The sequence below is a fragment of the Callorhinus ursinus genome, unplaced genomic scaffold (genome assembly GCF_003265705.2).
Source record: "Callorhinus ursinus isolate GAN/ISIS: 27379988/994484 unplaced genomic scaffold, GSC_fseal_2.0 scaffold20, whole genome shotgun sequence".
NCBI lineage: Eukaryota > Metazoa > Chordata > Mammalia > Carnivora > Otariidae > Callorhinus > Callorhinus ursinus.
The window spans coordinates 6,530,609-6,550,639 of NW_027397082.1; the positions used below are offsets into that span (position 1 = coordinate 6,530,609).

The window sequence follows — 20,031 nt, forward strand, 5'->3', positions numbered from 1 at the left end:
CTTTACCAGGAAGAATTCTTTTCTTCTAGATTCTTCCCTTTTAACATTAAATACCACGTTTTACCCATAAGAGTATACATAAAACAGAGTAGTACCAGTTATATTTACTCTAATTAATAGCTTGTATTCCACAGTGAAATGAAAAAGTACTTACCAATAGAGTACAATGAATCATAGGAAATAACAGTTTCCAAGTAAATGATTTATATTCAACGATTAATTCAGGGTTAACTGTTATTTAACTATATTTAAGAAGCTATTCCTCTTTCAGTCACTAATGTATTATGTTTATGAACACCATCTCCCTATGTTATTTAAGTTAGTTTAACTTGACCTGTGATCTTTCCTACTAACTGAGACAACATCTGCTAGTGAGGTTACCGGCTGCTGATCTAGCGGATTAACAAGTTCCACTACTATAAAATGTAGATAGGAGCTTCTCAGGACCATAGCAATCTCTGTCCTCTTTAGATAAATTACAGCAAATCCACCCACAAAAAGGCCAAAATCCCTAAATCACATATATACTGAGTTATCTTCCTATTTATAGAAAGATGTAAAAAAAATGATGCAGCTTTATTCATTGCTGGCTGCCAGTTTATACGGTCAAAATTCTTACTTGATAAAAAGGCTGGCTGCAATCGTCATAGCCAAAGTTTCAAAACACTTAAGTAAAAACAGCTACTAAGAAGCACAATTCAGTAAGATTATCTTTCCTTATCTTGAAACACTTTTTAAGACTTTTAATTAGCACCTCTTTCAAATTAAAAAAAAAAAAGTATCCAAAGAAACTACAGTATTATACTAATTTGTGACAGTAGGAAGCGAGAAAACATTGCAATCTATTGCTACAAATGAATTTCATGAAGTTTCATTTTAAGATTTCACTTCCAAAAACCTGCTGTAAATTAAACAGTGGGATCTACCTAAAATTAAAAAAGTACCCTTTAAAAAAACCAGTTTCACAATGAGTTTTAAGAGATATGGTTTAAACTAGCAACACTTAAAAAAAAATAAAAGGAAAATATGCTGTATTTAAAACTCCCAGAACACTTCCCTATAATCCATTAATAAGGTGAACCATACTTCCTACCTTTGCCTTAGAGCCTGAGATATTTCACTTAGATTTTGCTATCATCCTGACAATAACTATCAGTAATCTACGTAGTGTAATTTCAGAGCCACGAAACAGCCAGCAAATTTCACAGTCACTATCTAGAAGTCTAAGAAGTTGACTTACTTAATGACTGTTATCTGCAAGTTGTCAGATGGCTACCTCAACTACCTTCCTTGCTGCTCCCCCCAACTCACCCATTTCTTCTCATATCAGGCAGGAATGTAATAAACATTAGCCAACAGGGGGAGAGTATCTAAAATTTACTGTTGTAAAGAAAACTCCTTAGGGCCTTGAGCTTCAGAGAAAAACCAAAGTGATGCTCTCACACAACAAATGATAGTGAAATAAACAGTTCGAAAAATCCATTATCTTCATCGCATTAAAAAGTCTAGCTATTTCATCATTTTATGTCACTCTTGTATTCTCAATTAAAATTGTCCTAGCAAATTCAATATAGTATATTGGCTAAAAGTAAACACTCTAGAGTTAAGCTAGCTGATGTGGAGAACAACTCAGCCCTTAGTACTGTGTAATCTTGGGCAAATGACTTAAATTCATTGCCTCGAGTTCTCTCTACAAATCCAGCATAATAAAGCTAGGAACTCACAGCGTTGTGAGGAACAAATGAGATAATCCACGTCGGGCGCTTAACGGGGTTTGGCACAGAGTAAACCCAACATAAACTTTTAGGATCACTATTATAATACTAAATAAACTAAAATGTTCGCAGCGGTTACCTCTAAAGAGAGGAGTAAGATGGGAGTAGGAGGTACTGGTAGACCGTAACTTTGAACCTTTACACTTCTACATTGTTTGAATGTTTTTGCAATGTTCCAGTATTTCATGAGCTACTTGCATAATTTTTTGATTAAAAAACAGTGACCTAACAAAAATGGTGTTTGGCACCGTAACTGAGTATGGAAATTCTCAAAAGCGGGGGACCAGAAGCCGCTGCGGACACCTGGACCATCGCGATGGCTTCGCGTGCCCGGTGGTCAGGGCTCCGCGGGGGGCCGAGTGCTCCCGGCGCCGGGGCTTAAGGAGGGGGGGGGCGCGCTGAGGGCGACTCCCAGCCCCGGGGACCCGAGGCCGCGTTGAGGGCGGGTGGGGGGCGGAGGATGGGAGGGGGCGCGACGAGTGCGGGGCAGGGCTGAGGTGCGGGGTCCGGCGAAGACACTTACTTGAACCTGCCCTGGCAGTGCTGGCACTGGTCCCCCACCCAGCCCGGGTCGCAGAGGCAGGTGGAGTTGACACAGCGGCCAGAGAAGCAGGAGCCGGTCCTCTCGCACGGCTTGGACTGGGACACCTGCGCGTAGAGGGCCAGGTAGAGGAAGCCATAGCACAGCAGCCAGCTGTTCCCGTCCAGCAGCCAAGAGGAGGCGCCACCACCGCCGCCGCCGCCGCCGCCGCCCGCCGGCCGAGCCCTCCACAGCCCGGGGGCCGCCGGCTGCGGGGGGCCAATGCGGGCCCGGCCCCCCGGCTCCATCTTCTCCGGCGCCCCTGGGCTGCGCTCGCGAGCGCCGACAGCGATGCTCCGGGGGGGTGGAGGGGGGAGAATTCGGCCAGAGAAAACCGCGCCGCCGCCGCTTCTCCTCCGCCTCCTCACTGGCGCCTGCCCCAGTCCCGCTCCCCGGTCAAGAAGGACAGATCCCGGTCGCCGTCGCCTCCGTTCGGCTGCCTCCAGTCGCACTCGGGCATCGCCTCTCGGTCTCTCGACCTTGTCCTCAGCGAGCCGAGCCCACCGCCGCGGCGCCCCGGGCCGAGCCGGAGGCGGACAGCGGGCGGCGCGGGCGGCGCGGAGCGCTCCAGAGGGGACCTGCGGGAGGGGGAGGGGACCCCGCGCGCGGCCCCGCCTCGCCCGCGGCTCGCGCCAACTGCCTCGGCTCCAGCCCCGCGCGCCAGGGAGGGCGGGGGCCCGCGGGAGCCCCGAGGTGGGCGCGCCCAACGCAGGAGGGGAATTCGGGAAGCGGGGTTCAGCCCCGCACGGCCCGGCAGGCGGCCAGCGGCCCCCCAGCAGCCATCTTCTCTCCCGTGCCGTCAGCCGGGCACCAGGGCTGCGGCTGGAGCCCGCGGTGTGTTGGGCCGCCCGCCCCCACTCGCGCGTTGCCCACGCTCCCCCCCCACAGGCCCAGCGCCGTGGTCTCGCCCCGCCCTGACAGGGACCGGGGACTCCCTCGCGCGCGCCCACCCAGCCTGGCCCGCGAGCTGAGGGGAGACTGGCCCCCCAGGTGTGGCCCGCGTGCCTGCGGTACCCTTCCCCTCGGCGCGCGGGGGGGACGCGGCCCCACTCGCACCACGCGCCCCCTGAGCCCCACCAACGAGAGCTGACCCGGCCGGCTTCGCAGCTTCAGCAAAAAAGAAGCCCTTCCCGTCGGCCGTCTACAGCTGCAAAAGTGCAGCGCTTTTCCCCCCCGCGTTTCCCCTTCCTCGGCCCCATCCTCCTGCCTATTTCTTCTTTTTTTCTTAGAAAAACTCCAACAACACACAAAGAGCTGAGCATGTGCAGCAGGCAAAAGTCTTAAAGGCACCGCAGTCCGACACGTTGTGGGGTCCGCAAGAACTGGGGGGGGCGGGGGTTAGGGGCCGCGAGGGTCGCGGAGCCGTGGCCGAGGAGGGACTTCTCCAAGGGGGAGCCATTTCTTCCGCGGAAATGATGACTCCCCCGCCCCCAACAAAGAGCTACGAGGTTCTGAGCCTGGGGCGCGCCACCCCTTCCCGGTGCTGCCTCGGAACCCCAGGTATCTCTCCCTTTTCTGCTTGTCAGTGTTTCCTCCTCCATCTGGGACAATATTCTGCCTTGAAAAATATTGCAACATCTGGGCTTTTTTTCAGAAGAGCAGAAATGATGCCCAGAAAAGAGCCGTTTTCCTTTCTCAGCGGCAATCTTTCCTCCTTTAGATGACTTTCCAAGATTTGATGGCATGTGCTGAAATTTTTGCTTTGTACTTTTGTGCCTTCTCTAAAAAGCCTATTTCAACCCTTGAGAAAGGAAGCCGAACACAAATTGCAGCCACGTATACTCGAGTTACAAGCAATGTAATGGGATCCCCACCAAAGAAGAGCAGACAGTATGAAAAAGAATTTGAAATCTACCGAAGGCATTTCTGACAGCAAAAGGAGAAAAAGTTTTAGTTGTAACCACACAGTCATATTATTAAGATTCAACTCATGTTCATTTGGGGCATAATGTACCTACGTCATCTCTTTTAATCCCTTTTATCCCCACTTTGCCGATGAAATCCTCCATTAACCCCATTTTGCAGATGAGGATAGAGAGACTCAAATGTTGAAAGATTTGTCAATGGCAAATCTGTTGGGGCTAAGTAATGAACGGAGCTTTAAACACAAGTCCTGTGACTTCCGTCAGTCCTGTGTCTTTTTTCACTAGTTACCAGGCTATTTCTATTAGCAGTTGCTTTGTTCTACTTTGATGAATAAAATGTAAGTGTTGGCTTGGTTTGCAAATACCTCAGCAGTGACTTAAGGAGGGAAAACAAAGGTCCAGAAAGAGGTGGCTCCTTTGAAAGGAAAAGGGGGAAAAAAAGAAAAACATGATTTTCATTAATATAACAAACAAATCACAATTCCCCCATAATATCAGTACTAGAAATGTCATCCTCAAACCTGAAAGGGAGGACAGCCCCTTCTTCCTTTCACATCTTTTCTATATCAGGATGTTCCTTAGAGACTACTTGGGATGAAGGAAGAAGAGGAAGAGAACATGGCGGGGGGGGGGGGGGGGGGAACAATTAGAAGACGATATTGTTCTGGATCACACCTTTTAATTTCCATGACTATAAAATCCAGAACACTTTCTAGTAGTGGCCATACAGAACAATTTCTGCTGCCTTCTCCATTCTTCTCTCATGCCAGCCAAAGTTTAAAGTGAGCCACATCTTTCTCACATCTAATGTACAGTTGCTTCCAGAAATGTGGAAGGTAGCCAAGCTCTTAAAACAGTGAGTGTGACGGTAATTCAAAGGGTACACTGGAGCCCCTTTAACAAGAAAGATCACTGCTCAGCCACATACTGACTGTAGCCTATATTCGAGCAAAGGATTTGCCCATTAAAAATATGTATCTTTTAATCTCGTAACCACTATAATCAGTTCAGTACTTCACGTTACACTGAAGAACATGCAGCCCCACAGGCTTCCTCTCAACTTTGCCTTTAGAATCAAGCTGAATATGCTAAATCTATATAAAATTACTCTCACGAGGATCTCACAGGATTACCACTTGCCCTATATCCTATTTTTTTCTTTCATATACTCTTTCAGTCAACATTTACTGAGTAACTATTAATGAATTTAAGGAAGAGAAAACAAAGATGAATAAAACATGAGGTTCACCCCTGGATAAGCTTATCTATTACTTATTAGGCTCAGTAGATTGGGAGTTCCTTATACAGTTAAGGGTCACATATTTTACAAATGTAGACACAGAAAACTTAAGTGATTTACAACAAGTCACACAAAAAGTCAACGATAAAGCTTGCCTAGAATCTGGACTAATGTTTCAGCGTCTTCTATGATCAAGAAATTTTAAAGCTCCAACATGGTTATCTCTTTTTTCTAAAAAAGTAGAGTCAGCATCCTAGTAGTGCTATCCGACACTATAATAATTCATAGTATTGGTAATAGCAGTCATAAATCCAGCAGAAAGATGAAAATTTACTCCAAAGAGGTAGTGGAAGGAAAATCAGTTCTACTGAAGTAGGATGAAACTATTAAGATTGGAATTACCTATTACAGTTTCTCCAAGGGGAAGAGATAAGAAAAACATTTTTGTTTTCTCCACAATTAGCCTTATATCAGGACCTTTAGATATTTGGGGAATGTGTTTCATTTCCATTCATACCACCTAACAATGGTACGATAAAATGATGGGCAAAAAGCTAAGACTCCACATTGCCAGATTGAAGGAAATTCACATGATTTTATAAGAAGAACAAGAGAAATGACAGTTTCACTGATCTTTTGATTGCAACTCAAAAAGTTAAAGATCCTATTTGGACTAATGAACCAAAGCAGCCCCTTCTCATTTGCTTGACTGAAGAATGATCTCTATTGTTCACCATTTGGCTCATGTGAGGCTTCTGAAAGCAGCCAAGATAATGAGAGCTGCAGATAGCCTGGCCACAAGAGCCAGAAGCGCATTCGTTCAAAGGAATACTTAATATAATTGGGACAGTGTTTTTAAGACAATGATAGAGCATGGATGGTCTGTGGTACTAGACAGTAAAGAAAAAATCAACTTTAGGTACTCATTAAAAAACTATTGATGGTATTAAAAATATTCATGTGGCTATGTGCTGAAATACCAACCTTCTCCCCACCAAAACCTAACACTCTGCTTTTCTCTTGGATTCTATCAGTTTCTCTTGCTGTCATACTTGCAAAAACACACATAAACTCTGATCCTGCCAATTTTTCTACTTAACACATTTCAAACATATTGTTATAAGTAAATCCAAGAAAATAATTCCAAAGATTCTAAATTCACAATGCAGGGCTATTACATGTAAGATTTTATTTATTTGGCAGAGAGATAGAGCACAAGTAGGCAGAGCAGCAGGCAGAGGCAGAGGGAGAAGCAGACTCCCCAATGAGCGGGGAGCCCGACATGGGACTCGATCCCAGGACCCTGTGATCATGACCTGTGCCGAAGGCAGACGCTTAACGACTGAGTCACCCAGGCACCTTATTACATTTTTTTTAAACTGGGAAATAAAATGAACATACTTCAACTTTCATCCTAAATATTCAGACTTATTACCCCAAAAAACATTTATTGCTAGTAGTCAGTTGCAGAAATTTGTCTTTCATGAAATTTAATTCAATAAAAATATGGGCTAGGACTTCCTGTTAAACATAGTAGACAAAGTATGAGCATTTACCTCTGCTCCAAACTCTACCAACTTGACAGGAAAGATTTTTTTTTTAATTTTAAATTAAAATTTTTATTTTTAAATTAAAAATTAATTTTAAAGATATAAACTCACAATAACAAAGAAAGTGAGAAAATGAGAAAAGAGCCAATTAGTTGATAAGAGGTGTCAATGCACTTGAAAATGTCAGTGCATTTATGCCTACAGAGATGAATAACAGTAAGAAAAAAGCCTGAAGAGCCCAGGGCTCAGAGGTAAGAGGTACCATAAAAAGTAGAGGTAGGGCTCAAGGATGAAAACAAGGAGAATAGTTGAGGGAAATATAAGGGCCCATGGTCCCCTTCCTCACCCCAATCAGCCAAAGATGACCCCAGACCCAACCTTGACAGGAGGTTAAATCTCTTAAGAAATTGAATCCTAGAGGCTCCAGACTTAGAGCACCAGCCATAATGGAAGGAAGGAGTGGGAGTGAGATACATGGCTGAAAATGGGGAAATTAGGTAAAAATCTATATATTGAATGGAGGATTTCCCTACCACCTTTTCCTACTTATTCCCAGAATACCTGCAGCTAACCGAATAACCCCCAGGCAGAAAACTGAAGGATACTTATCTGCAGAAATTGAGTAGTCCAAGAGAAAATATATTGTCAGTTGGGGGTCTCCAAGCCAAATGGCAAGCCAACCTCCAGCTCACCACATAATGAAGCCTGCTGAGTCAATAACTCTCACCCAATCTCTTTTGTTTCATGACTCTCTTTTAAGTACAAACAGTAGGGATTCATTAGATATAAAAGAAACCAAACCAAACAGAAAAGGAAATTAGAGGAAACACAGTCAAGTGACAAGAGAATACTTATGCAGTCATAAAACAAGACCTTGCGGGGCACCTGGGTGGCTTAGATGGTTGGGAGTCTGCCTTTGGCTCAGGTCATGATCTCAGGGCTCCTGGGGTGGAGCCCTGCGTCAGGCTCCCTGCTCAGTGGGGAGCCTGCTTCTCCCTTTCCCTCTGCCCCTGCCCCAACTCATGCTCTCTCTCTCTCCCTCTCTCTATCTCAAATAAATAAAATCTATAAAAAAAGAACTGGATACTCTTTAATAAACAAAGGACACTCAGAGAACAAAAAGTAAAAAATGAAAATAGGGTAGCCAAAATTAAAATACAATAAAAGAAAGTTTAGAAAACAAAGTCTAAGAAAGCTCTTAGAAATTAAAATAAAAAGACAAAGTTTCTCCTCTTATCAAAGAGGGGAAAAACTAGGGGAAAAAAAGATTCACTAATGATTATGCATAATAGACTCTATCTTAAATTAAGAATTTATAATATAATATGTTTATGAATGTGATAGTACATTAATGCACAACTCCTATGTAGGAGAAGACAAAATTTGTCTGTATCAACTTCAACATAAGATTTCCCAGAACTGAACTAAGCCTGCATATGAAAGACCCACTATATCCTAAAACATTGAATTTAAAGATTCACAAATGGAAAAAAAGGGGGGAAAGGCAAATGGAATGTATTGGATTGAAATTATATATAGCATTGAAATTCTCAACAGCAAAATTAGATGCTAAAGTAAGTAGAGATAGAAGGGAAATTATTGTCAACCCAGAATTCTATACCCAGCCAAGCTATCGATCAAGTATGAGGATAAAGACATTTTCAGACACATAAACATTCGTAAACCTTACCTTGTAGGGTACCCTTCTTTAGAAAATTCCTGGAGAATGGTAAAGAGAGAGGAGACTGAACATAAAAGAATTGTAAAGAGATATCCTAGAATGACAGACAGCTGTGCCTCAAACCAACAGAGCAACCAGTCCAACCTGGAACAGAGCTGCGGGGGGAGGTATAACTAGGAAAATAATAGATATGTGTGCTTAGAACTGTTTGAGCTTTGTGGAAAAAAAATACTAATAATATGTGATAGTTCTTGGAGTATTTGGGAGGAAAATGGAATAAGCACACAGAAAACCAAGTAAATGAACAAAATGAAGCAATCATTGACTAAGAAAAAAAGGAAACTTGTACAAGATGGTTTATCAGTAAACAATATTTACTATATAAACACTACTGATTTACCAAACATTTATAATATGTCTACATTTTAAAAATGGGAAAAGGGTAAAGATGGGTGGGGTTAAATCCTTAATTACTTAATAAGAAGTAATTGCATGTCCAACACTGATAAATCTAGAACTAGCAGTATAATCATACTATACTGAAGAGTTGAAAGCTGCTTTGTCTTAGGAAATAGGGAATAGGGGCAGAAGATACAGCATTTTATTATAAGGCTTTTAGTACTCTTCGATTGAAAATTAAAATTTACGGGGCGCCTGGGTGGCTCAGTCAGTTAGGCATCTGCCTTCGGCTCAGGTCATGATCCCGGGGTCCTGGGATCGAGCCCCACATCGGGCTCCCTGCTCAGCGGGAAGCCTGCTTCTCCCTCTCCTGCTGCTTGCCTCTGCCTTCCTCTTTCTCTCTCTCTTTGTCAAACAAATAAATAAAATCTTTAAAAATAAAAAAAATAGAAAATTAAAATTTACTTCTAAAAAAATAATAATAAATTAATTTAAAATGTGGGTTCATAAAAAATTTAAAAGGTGGCATATGGCCTAAGACAAAAACTTGGGTTTGATTTCTAATTCTGCCTCCTATATATAGATTACTCTTGCATGACCCATTAACCTCTATGCCTCAGTTTTCCCACCTATAAGATGGGAAAATCAAGCTACCCATCAATGTCCATTTCCAAGCTCACATGAGGGTCCAGATCAGACAATATGAAAGCACACAGTAAATGGTAAAGCACTATACAAACTTTGATATTTAACATTCATCAAGAACTACTCTTAGGAACAGAATTCATTCTAATACATGGATTGAATTCATGGAATTGAATTGAAAGAGATTTAAGTTTGATACAACACACAAATAAAAGATACAAAAACATAAAGAAACCGGTCAGAGCTATAAGAAATCCTCATTATTTTGAAGATGGATCTAGTCCATTTTACAAATGAGATGCTGGGACCCAGAAAATTGAAGTATCTTATCCAAACTCACACAGTGACAGAGCTAAGTCTAAAATCCTAGTTCTTCTGAAATGCAATGCAGTTTTCTTTGTCCTATACCTCATAGTTCAGGCTAATGGGAGACATGTTCAGGTTAATTTATCATCCATTCTTAGTTCCAGAAAGGCCTTCCAAAGCTCTGTAAAGTAACTTGCCCAATGTCACACAAGTTAGTGACAGCAGAGGCAAAACTAAACTGAACAAAGGACAGACAGCCAAAGAATGAACCTTGAACCTGAAACCTGGAACCAAGTGCAAGTTAACTGGCAGAGCTAAAGGCATATACTGAAAGCTCAGCTCAGAGTCTGCAACATAAAAATTATCAATTAATACCCGTTAACTTGTTGACTAAATTTCCTGCCTGAGTACGGAGAGAAAAGCCAAAAAAAAAAAAAAATAAGCATACTTTTAAAAAAAATGCAATTAGACAAGCCAAACCAGCAGCAAAATTCCTCTTGAAAATGGAGATATAAGAATTTGATTTACCAAACAGGAGGAGGATGTAAGAAAAAAGAAGATAAAGGAAGAAAAAGGCATGGCCCAATGCCTGACAAAATGTGTCAAGAAGGGATGCCTAAATTTGGAACTTTCCAACCTATTGCAAGACACCTACGAGGCTTCCCTATCCTCTCCCCACTGGAGTAATGTTGAAAGGAATGAGGGCACCCGGAAGATTAAAAAGGTGAGAGACCTTTTCTCTCTTCTACACCCAGGCAATCATTTGCTGTCACTTTCCTTCATGAGAAGGGAGAACAAAACTCTTTTTAAAAATACAATTCTGATGGGACGCCTGGGTGGCTCAGTTGGCTAAGCGACTGCCTTCGGCTCAGGTCATGATCCTGGAGTCCCAGGATGGAGTCCCGCATTGGGCTCCCTGCTCAGTAGGGAGTCTGCTTCTCCCTCTGACCCTCCTCCCCCTCATGCTCTCTATCATTCTCTCTCTCTCTCAATAAATAAATAAAAATCTTTAAAAAATAAAAATACAATTCTATCAATAAACATGAAAAGTCCAATTTGAATCAGATAACAAAAAACAAAGTATCACACTCTTTTATTTTCAGAAGTCATAATTTTTCCCTAATAGGGGTAATTCTAATTTCTCAACATAACTCTAATATTAGTAATCACTGCACTATGCTGCATCATGTAAGATGATTTAAAGCCAACTTTAAACGGGGTCCTACCCTGGAAAGTAGTGTCATTGAACACAGGGAGATGCTTGTGATTTTGAGTAACAGAAAGGATTCTTTTAGTTGTGAAAAAAGTCCAGCTGCTATAATCACACTCCTAAGGCATCACCCACGTACAGATAAACCAGGTAGAATCTCTGTAAACTTTTGGTGAAGCTGAGGTTTGTTTCATGTTCCCTCTGTTTGAAGAAAAAGCAGGCACAGTAAGAAAAACAGGAAGTACTTAAAAAACAAAAGCTCCCAAGCAAAATAAACAATTCATAAGAATAACATACTAGCTTTTAGAAAGCTGCTTGGGGTCCTGACACAGGAAAATATGTTTATGTTTACAAGGAAAAGAGCATGAAAGAGAATTATGGACCTTCTAATCAGGAGAAACGAAGCATCAGGATGCAGCGAGGTTTCCCTGAATAGAGCTCAGAGACAAAGAAGAACTGCAAAACAACACATATATAGAAAAAGAAAAATATCTGACAAATGATAGCCAGGCCCCACAAATCCTGATAACACGACATTCTACTTATTAAAAACATCAGTCTTGGAAGACTCCAGGCACAGTAATTTTGAAAATGTACACAAGTAAATTAAAACCAGCCTTACAATTCTTCTTATTGTAAGTCCCTCACCCATGTCCCTCTGCAAAGCTGATGTGAAATTTTAAATTAAATGAAAAAAAGTCAACATGAACATTGCTGATTTTAAGCAAGACCCCCAAGTTTTCCATTTTTTTAAATTAGAATGTAGTCTGAAAGTATTTTTGCACATGAAGAGGACATACATTTTTCTATGAAAACTGGCTCTTCCAAAAACAGAGAAAATGTTTTATTCACAACAAGAAAGCACGTGCAAGAATTTTGTTTATTAAATTACCTAAACCATTTGATAGTAGACATTTTTTGAAATATATTATGGCCATGTTCTTTCTCACTGGACATAGTCCTTCAGTTTAGTAAGGTAGCACAAGACAGTGCCAAGAGAACAGAACTCAGAGCCAGGAGACCCAATCTCCACAACTAAACAGTATATGCCTCACTCGCCCGCATTTCCTTCATTTGTAAAATAGCAAGGAATATTGGCCCTCCTTGAAATGCTGTTGGGAGAATTAAAATGCCAAATGATGTAACATGTTAAAATTATTTTTTAAAACTGTGAAGCTCTACTTGATGGTGCCTGCTTTTATTCCTTCCTGGAGAACGCTGTTATAGGACCCAGAGGGGCCATGTGATCCTAGAGAGCCACAGAGCAAGCTTAGTAATTCCTCTGCATCTTGATGCCCAACACATTTTTCCCAGGTGGCAGCAACTTCACAGTCCATTGCCTTATGCCGGTTGAGGTTAGTGACCAACGTGTGGGGGGGACCACGGCGACCAGAGAACAAAACATACTACCACCACACTCTGGGGAAAACTTGGAACTCAGTGGTTTTGTCCTTTAATTTAAGGATTTGGGGGCACTTGTTATATCGCAAATGCCTTTAAAGAGCTAACACACTTAGTTTGTACCAGTCATTAACATCTTAACATGAATGACTGTACCTATTTCCTGAGAAGAGTTTTGATCGATAAGGAATATAAGAAAAGTATAAAGATATATCACCTCCATTGCCATTCCAACAACCTGCCCCCCACCCCAGGACACACTTAGCACACACCTAATATGAATATTCCTTGACTACTACCTGGCCTGTTCAAAGGAAAATGAATCTTAGAAGTCCTAACACCCTTTAGTGATTTAGTAAAATATAATGTCCACGGAAGAAATGTTTTTATTTTTCAAAGAAGACCAATGAAGGAACAAACACAAAGGAATTAAATACTGATGGTGAGATTTTAGACAGAGTAGCTCCTGGATGAAAGATTTGACATGTACCTCAAGTCAATTATAGAGGATAGCTACATACTTCGAAGTGGAGTTTGGGCTACAATGGGACTTTGGCATCTCTGACTACACAATGAATGAATTTAAGGGGAGAATTAGAATGAAAGGTTAGATCTTCACTAGGAAGCACCCTCCCCAAACCCAAGTCTGGCAAGAATCATCAGCAACAGCCCTGACTATTTTTAATGGCTAGGAGGATGCTTAAGGAAATATCTACCGCTAAGATTACCCCAAGTCTCTTCTCATAAATAATAATATCATTACTGACAGATTCTTGGCTCAACTGATCTTCTTTTAAACATGCAGACTAGTCAAAATGAAAACTTATTAGAGAAAGACTGGAAAGGGTGAAACTGGAAATGATCACTCAAAATAAGAAAAAAATCAACCTCATTAAAAGGGAAAAAATATGGGCGATTCTGAGCTAGCCAGACACCAAAAATATGTATGAATAAACAGCAAAGCAGCAATATTGCATTGGTATGATGCCATTGAGGGTGCAGTAACTCAAGGGAAACCACCAAAGAAACCAGTGCCAAACCCCTACATGCTCACAAGGTTTGTAGACGCCCAACAATTCTGGCGGGTCCACAATGTTATATCAGGTCGGAACATTTCCCCTGGCTTATGATCAGTGTATGCCCTAAAGCCTCAGGACTTCCTAGTGTTCATTATTTTTATTCTAACTCTGTTGCTGCAACTGCTATCCTCATTCATATGAATACCTAATCTTTCTGAATCATCTTAAACTGTCTGTAGCAATTATCCTATGATTTAAGTTTCTAAAGTTAATTGTTAAGTTAAAAAAAAGACTTATTTACTAGTTTAAATTTTTTCTGCTTTTTCATTTTATCATGTGTCCTTTTAGTCCTGAATTATTAGAAAATATAAATTAAAATGTCCAATTATCCTTGTCTTTAACATGTACTATTTTATAGCTCTTATCAGATCTCTACTCTTTTTACCCCAACTAAAAAGTCATTCACCCCAGGTTTTAGATTGCTCCATTGGCTATAATTATTTTATCTGACCTTGTCTAAATTATTGCTTATCTGACTCATTTTTGAGATGAAGAAAGTAAATGGAACATGCCATTCAAAATTAGAATGTGCACTTTGTAAAGAAGAACAAAAATTTATCACAATATTTTTGACAAACCAGGCTAGTTTCTTATTATTGATTACCACTGCTCTTTAAGCTGTATACTTTGAACTATTTGTGATGGTGTCTACATATTTTCCAAAGGGTTAGACCTAATTCAATACCCACAGTATAGTGTTTAAATTATTTCTTTCTGAGATGCATTAGAATCATAGAATTTCTTTTTTCTTTTTTTGTCTTTAGGAGTTATCTACTTTATTTTATTTATTTGAGATTTTTTTAAAAGATTTTATTTATTTATTCATGAGAGACAGACAGAGAGAGAGCGAGAGAGAGAGGCTGAGGGAGAAGCAGGCTCCCAAGGAGCAGGGAGCCCGATGCGGGACTCGATCCCAGCACCCTGGGATCATGACCTGAGCCAAAGGCAGACGCTTAACCATCTGAGCCACCCAGGTGCCCTATTTGAGATTTTTTAAATTCTATTTTATTTATTTTTTATTATGTTCAGTTAGCCACTGTATAATACATCATTAGTTGTGTATAAAATAATAGAATTTCAAGGTCAATTTCTACCTTTGGTATGTTCATCTACATGCCTAAGTAAAATGTCTAAGTATTTGCAGATTTCCATGATTATGGATTTTGAATAATCCACTACCCCTTTACCATCTGCACTACATAATTATGAGGCATAAGCCCATAACTCCTTCTGAGGAAAATTATCCTTTCCATATCCTCCACTGATAAAGCCTACTTAGGCAGCCATGTTTTGTACACATGATTCAGCTCTCCTCTGCCACAGATAATTAGCACAGGGGCATATGCCAATCTGGGGGCAGCCAATCCTCAGGCTCACCACAGCTTTACAAGGTGACTTGGCGCAAAAGCTCTAATCAAACAGGGGTGAACTAGGGCAATCAAATTCTCACTTTTGGGAATTTGAATTAGGAAAGATAGAAAGAATTAAGCAATCAAGAACAGGAATTCAAGTTGAAAATCTGTGCAGAAAGAGATAGTGAGACTACTGGGTAGAGAAGGGGCAAAAACGGTAGAACTCAATTTATGAGAAGGTTGAAATTGTGAGGAAGAAAAATTATAAATGGCAACTGTGATAAAAAGAACAAGATGAAGAGAAAAAAAAGCAATTTACTTGTGAAATAACAGATTTTTCGTGGATTTTTATTAAAAAATCAAAATTTAGCATGAAAACTCCTATATGACTAAAAGATGTCTTGTGCTTAGGATGACATTTCAATTTTTTGAACTTTGAATTTACACAGGTGAGTATTGAGTCATTCCAGGGTCCTTTTCTTTCTTTTTTTTTTTTAAGATTTTATTTATTTATTTTATTTAGTGTGGGGCGAGGCAGAGGGAGAGAGAGAATCTCAAGCAGACACCGCGCTGAGTGCAGAGCCCAATGGAGGGCTCTATCTCATGACCCATGAGATCATGACCTGAACCGAAACCAAGAGTCGGATACTTCACTGACTGAACGGCCCCACCAGGGTCCTTTTAAATACATTCTAACTAGTATTTCTAGAAATTGATACCATAGTTAAACATCTTTGCCAAAACTGCCTAATATAAGTAGCATCCTGTAAATGCATGTATTTGAAGAGTATTAATAAACACAATTCTTTAATTTTGCTACTTACTGTCGCTCTTTGCTTGTCACTCACACCGCTGGTGATAGGCCTTAGATATAATTTAGAAAGACTATTTGAGTATCCAGCTGATCAACAGTCCATTTTGGCCTCAATATCTAAGATCTTTCCTTCTTTGTCCACACAGAGACATTTTCCAACCATGTACAAGTTGTGTCAGGACTTGCCTTAAAAGTAACATTTTCGATCAAATTCAACAAACAAGAATCTTTTTGTTTGTTAAAAATAGAGATAACCGGAACTTTTCCAATAAATTTTATAAAAATCTCCAGATGTGAACTTCACTTCAGAAGACAGTCTGTTCCTAATTTTAAGGGATTTGATTTGTTTTGCTTGTTTTACTGCAGAAACAAATTTCCCCTGGCAATCAGGGTTGATATTTCCTTAAACTATTTTTTTCTTAATTTTTCCTGTGAAGGGAAAACTATTTTAATTGGCATTTATCACAAGACAGAATAAGAATCATTTCAGTTCTCAAATTTTGGAAGAAACATTTCCCATCTGTTTCAATAACCCCACTGGCTAATTATATTGCCAAGAATAATTTGTCACAAACAGAAAGACCACTCTTTGGAGGAAAACTCTTACTGCTTTATCTTATATCACATACTAATTGATGAGCAATTTATAGAAAACTTATGATAGTAACTGATGCCAATCAGTTGTGATTCCAAAAGGAATCACAGAAGGCTGGTTAATAATTTACATTGCTATAAAAACAGGATGGAGTCTCTTGATTAATTCAAATTATATCAGAGAAGTTCCATATATTATCCATATCCTGCTTTTAAAGTATAGTCCTCTGGAACATGAATGGATTTACCTAAGAAGGAGGAGATAGAATGCTAGCACTGTATCTGCAATACCTTCCCCTCTGTGATTTCAACAGTGCAAGTGGGCAGTAGAGTGTGGTCATGAAGACTGTGGGCTCTAAGCTGGACTGCCTGGCCTTGAATCCCAGCTTGAGCACTCCCTTGTTTGGCAAATTATTGGCGCCTTGGATTGCTCATCTGTAAAATGGGCATATTAACTACCTCATAGAGTTGTTGAGAATTAAATTAACACACCTATAGCTCAATGAATATTAGCTATCAATATTAATAACATCATTACTATTATTGTTGTTATTGTGAATAGTGTTATTACATGCCTGTGTGTGTTAACAGTTTCCTGGTCTCCCAGATTTCTAAGAAAAGTAAATTATCCCTGGGAAGGGTCTCTCCTTGAGCTTTAATTCTCTGTGTGGTTTTCAATGCAGGCTGAGCATTAGAATCACCTGGAAAGTTTAAGGGAAAAAATAAAAATAAAAAAGCAATGCCCAGGATCCATCAAAAAGAAATTTAAAATTAACAGGGCTTGAATAGGGCCCAGGGACCCCCTTTTTTTTTTTAAGTTCCCCAGGAATTTCCTAATGTATAGCCAGGGTCGAGAACAACTGAATGCTTGATCTTAGCAACAACAGCTGAATGTGAGCAGGGAGCAAACCTTAGGTAAAAGCACACCAGCACTAGAAAGGCAAACGAAGGAGGTACTGAGGACTAGCAGAACCAGAGAAATTGAAGAGGGAGGACCTCTCCGTGTTTGGCAGGAGGAGCCATGCTAAAGAGCTTGCATCTTCGAGCTCATCCTAGTATAGTTATTTCTTGAGGTGACGCTAAGGTTAGCCTTAACAGTCAAATCTCCTGGTGACCTCTGCCCTTCCCTATGCTTCCATCTGCACATCTTACTTTTACCTTTTGGTGCCCCCACTTAAAAAGCATCAGATCCCTTCTCTGGATATACAATTTGTAAATCCCAACAAGGAGCCCCATTTCTTTAGTGATAAATTATACCTCAGACAGATGGAGTGTAGTTACTCTGATGAATGGTTTCAGCTCAAGGGACTCTTAACCACTAAATAGATGTGTTTATTCTTTTGAAGGAATAAGAGGCTCCGGACCTTGGGGATGAACTAGGGTGTTGTTCTTGTTTTGTAATATCATCAAAAGCTCACTTTACTCTGAACCTAAAAGAGACGGGGAGAGAAGGATGATAAGCATAATACCCACATTCATAGAGTCAGAGAAATGGGCCATGCAGAAGGAGCAGAAAAAAAGTTCCACATTTCTGATGCTTTATAAAACCTTGAAATTCTGAGCCATCTTATCCTTTAATTTCTGTCTTCACTCCACAAGTTCATTAGAGAAAAATTTCAAGAAGTAGTGAAAAGCACAAAAAGGAAATAAAAAAATGACTCACACTTCCAACATTCTTTATTTTTAGAGTATAAAATGAAGAATAAGGGGCACCTGGGTAGCTCAGTTGGTTAAGCATCTCTTGATTTCAGCTCAGGTCATGATCTCAGGGTCGTGAGATGGAGCCCCACGTGGGGCTCCAAGTTGGGAGTGGAGCCTCTGCCCCTCCCCGCTCTAAAAAAAAAAGTGAAGAGTGAAAGTCTACCCCCCCATCTCTCCAAAGATAAACTCTTTCCAAAATGTTTTGTATTTATGTGTTTCACAAACACATCTTACCATAATGTTATGTTTCCGTGACTGTGCTAAGCACTTTATGGAAATTATCTCATTTAATCCCTCCAATAACCCTCAGAAAGAGATACTATTAGTATCTCCATCCCCTCACCCCCATTTCAGAGGTGAGAAAACCGAGCCTTAGAAAATTTACCCAAATTTGGGGCTTCTGGGTGGCTCAATCGTTAAGCGTCTGCCTTTGGCTGGGGTCGTGATCCCTGGGTCCTGGGATCGAGCCCCACATCAGGCTTCCTGCTCGGTGGGAAGCCTGCTTCTCCCTCTCCTACTCCCCCTGCTTGTGCTGTCTCTCTCACTCACTGTGTCTCTCTCTGTCAGATAAATAAAATCTTAAAAAAAAAAGGAAATTTACCCAAATTCCCCTCATTTATTCACTCAAGAACTATTTATTGAGTCCCGACGATGTGCCAAGCTCTATACCTAGGCATAGGGAATATAAGAGTGAATCAGCCAGACATATTCATAACGCACCTCTTTTCTCCTCTGCTGCTGGCGTCCAAGTGTAAACCACCATCATCTCTTCCCCTAGATTAGTGAATCCGTGTGGTCCATGCTGTTCCCCACTCTACTGTGCTGCCTCATCTTCAAACCCATGGTCTCTAGTGCATGCCAGTGTCATCTAGGACGTTGAGACATGGACTCTTCCCCTCATTGCTACAGTGACCATGTTCTCTGAACTCAAAATATCAATTTACAAGTTCACTCTGTTAAAGCTAAAGGATAATTAAGGAGCAAATGAAAATACAAATTACTTTCTCTGAAGAGTACATTAAATGAAATACAGATTATTTTCTTATACTTGCAGGTAAGTTCACAGGATCTAAGGGATTTCCTCTTTTATCAACAACTCTTATTTCCAAAGCAAGGTAAACTTAGGTTCATAACTGTAAATGTTTATGCTTTTATGTCCAATGTAAAAAATACAGCATTAGGCTCTAGTAGTTGCCTTTGCAATGAAGTTGAAAGCACTGTTCAATGATATGGGGCAGGAACAGAAGATTACATTTAATGCCCAAGAACTGAATGAAGTGTTTCAGTGATGATACATATTGTTCTGAGAACAACATGACACTGCAGGAGATACAGATTGGATCATATTTTACTTCTAATATTTTGAGATAAGCCAAGGCTAATGAGCGTGTAAACTAGATTTAGGTCCATCAGCTCTGAACTCTTTCTTTGTTGATACCTGATACCTTTCTTTTGTTGATTTTTTTTTAATAGAGAACTTTCAGTTGCTGACTGTGATAAAAAAATACATTTAGGAAATATACAGTAAATTGGCAGCACAAGACAAATTGGATATCCTGCTTTTCTTCCAAATTTTTGTTTCTTATAAAAACTATATTAACATATGTAAAAGTAGGGGCGCCTGCGAGGCTCAGTTGGTTAAGTATCTGCCTTCAGCTCAGGTCATGATCCCAGGGTCCTAGGATGGGACCCTGCATCAGGCTCCCTGCTCAGTAGGGAGTCTGCTTCTCCCTCTACTCATTGGCTTGTGCTCTCTCTCACTCACTCTCTCTCTCTCTCTGAAATAAAAAAATAAAAATCTTTAAAAAAAAAAACATGTAAAAGTAAACTGCTTAAACA

The 20,031-nt window shown here is 40.6% G+C and overlaps 1 protein-coding gene across 3 annotated transcripts in view; it reads right to left on the reverse strand.

Annotated features, from left to right (window-relative positions):
* The window catches only part of ATRNL1 (attractin like 1), a 919,082-nt gene that overhangs the window by 860,323 nt on the left and 38,728 nt on the right, over window positions 1-20,031 (reverse strand). The window contains exon 1 of one of the 3 annotated variants that reach the window (XM_025881114.2): window positions 2,299-2,605. The exons of the other annotated variants lie outside the window; for them this stretch is intronic. Within the exon in view, the coding sequence (XP_025736899.1) occupies window positions 2,299-2,603 (305 nt within the window). The 5' untranslated portion in view covers window positions 2,604-2,605. Of the gene's footprint in view, window positions 1-2,298; window positions 2,606-20,031 lie in introns of those variants that run through there. 3 annotated transcript variants of the gene reach the window in all.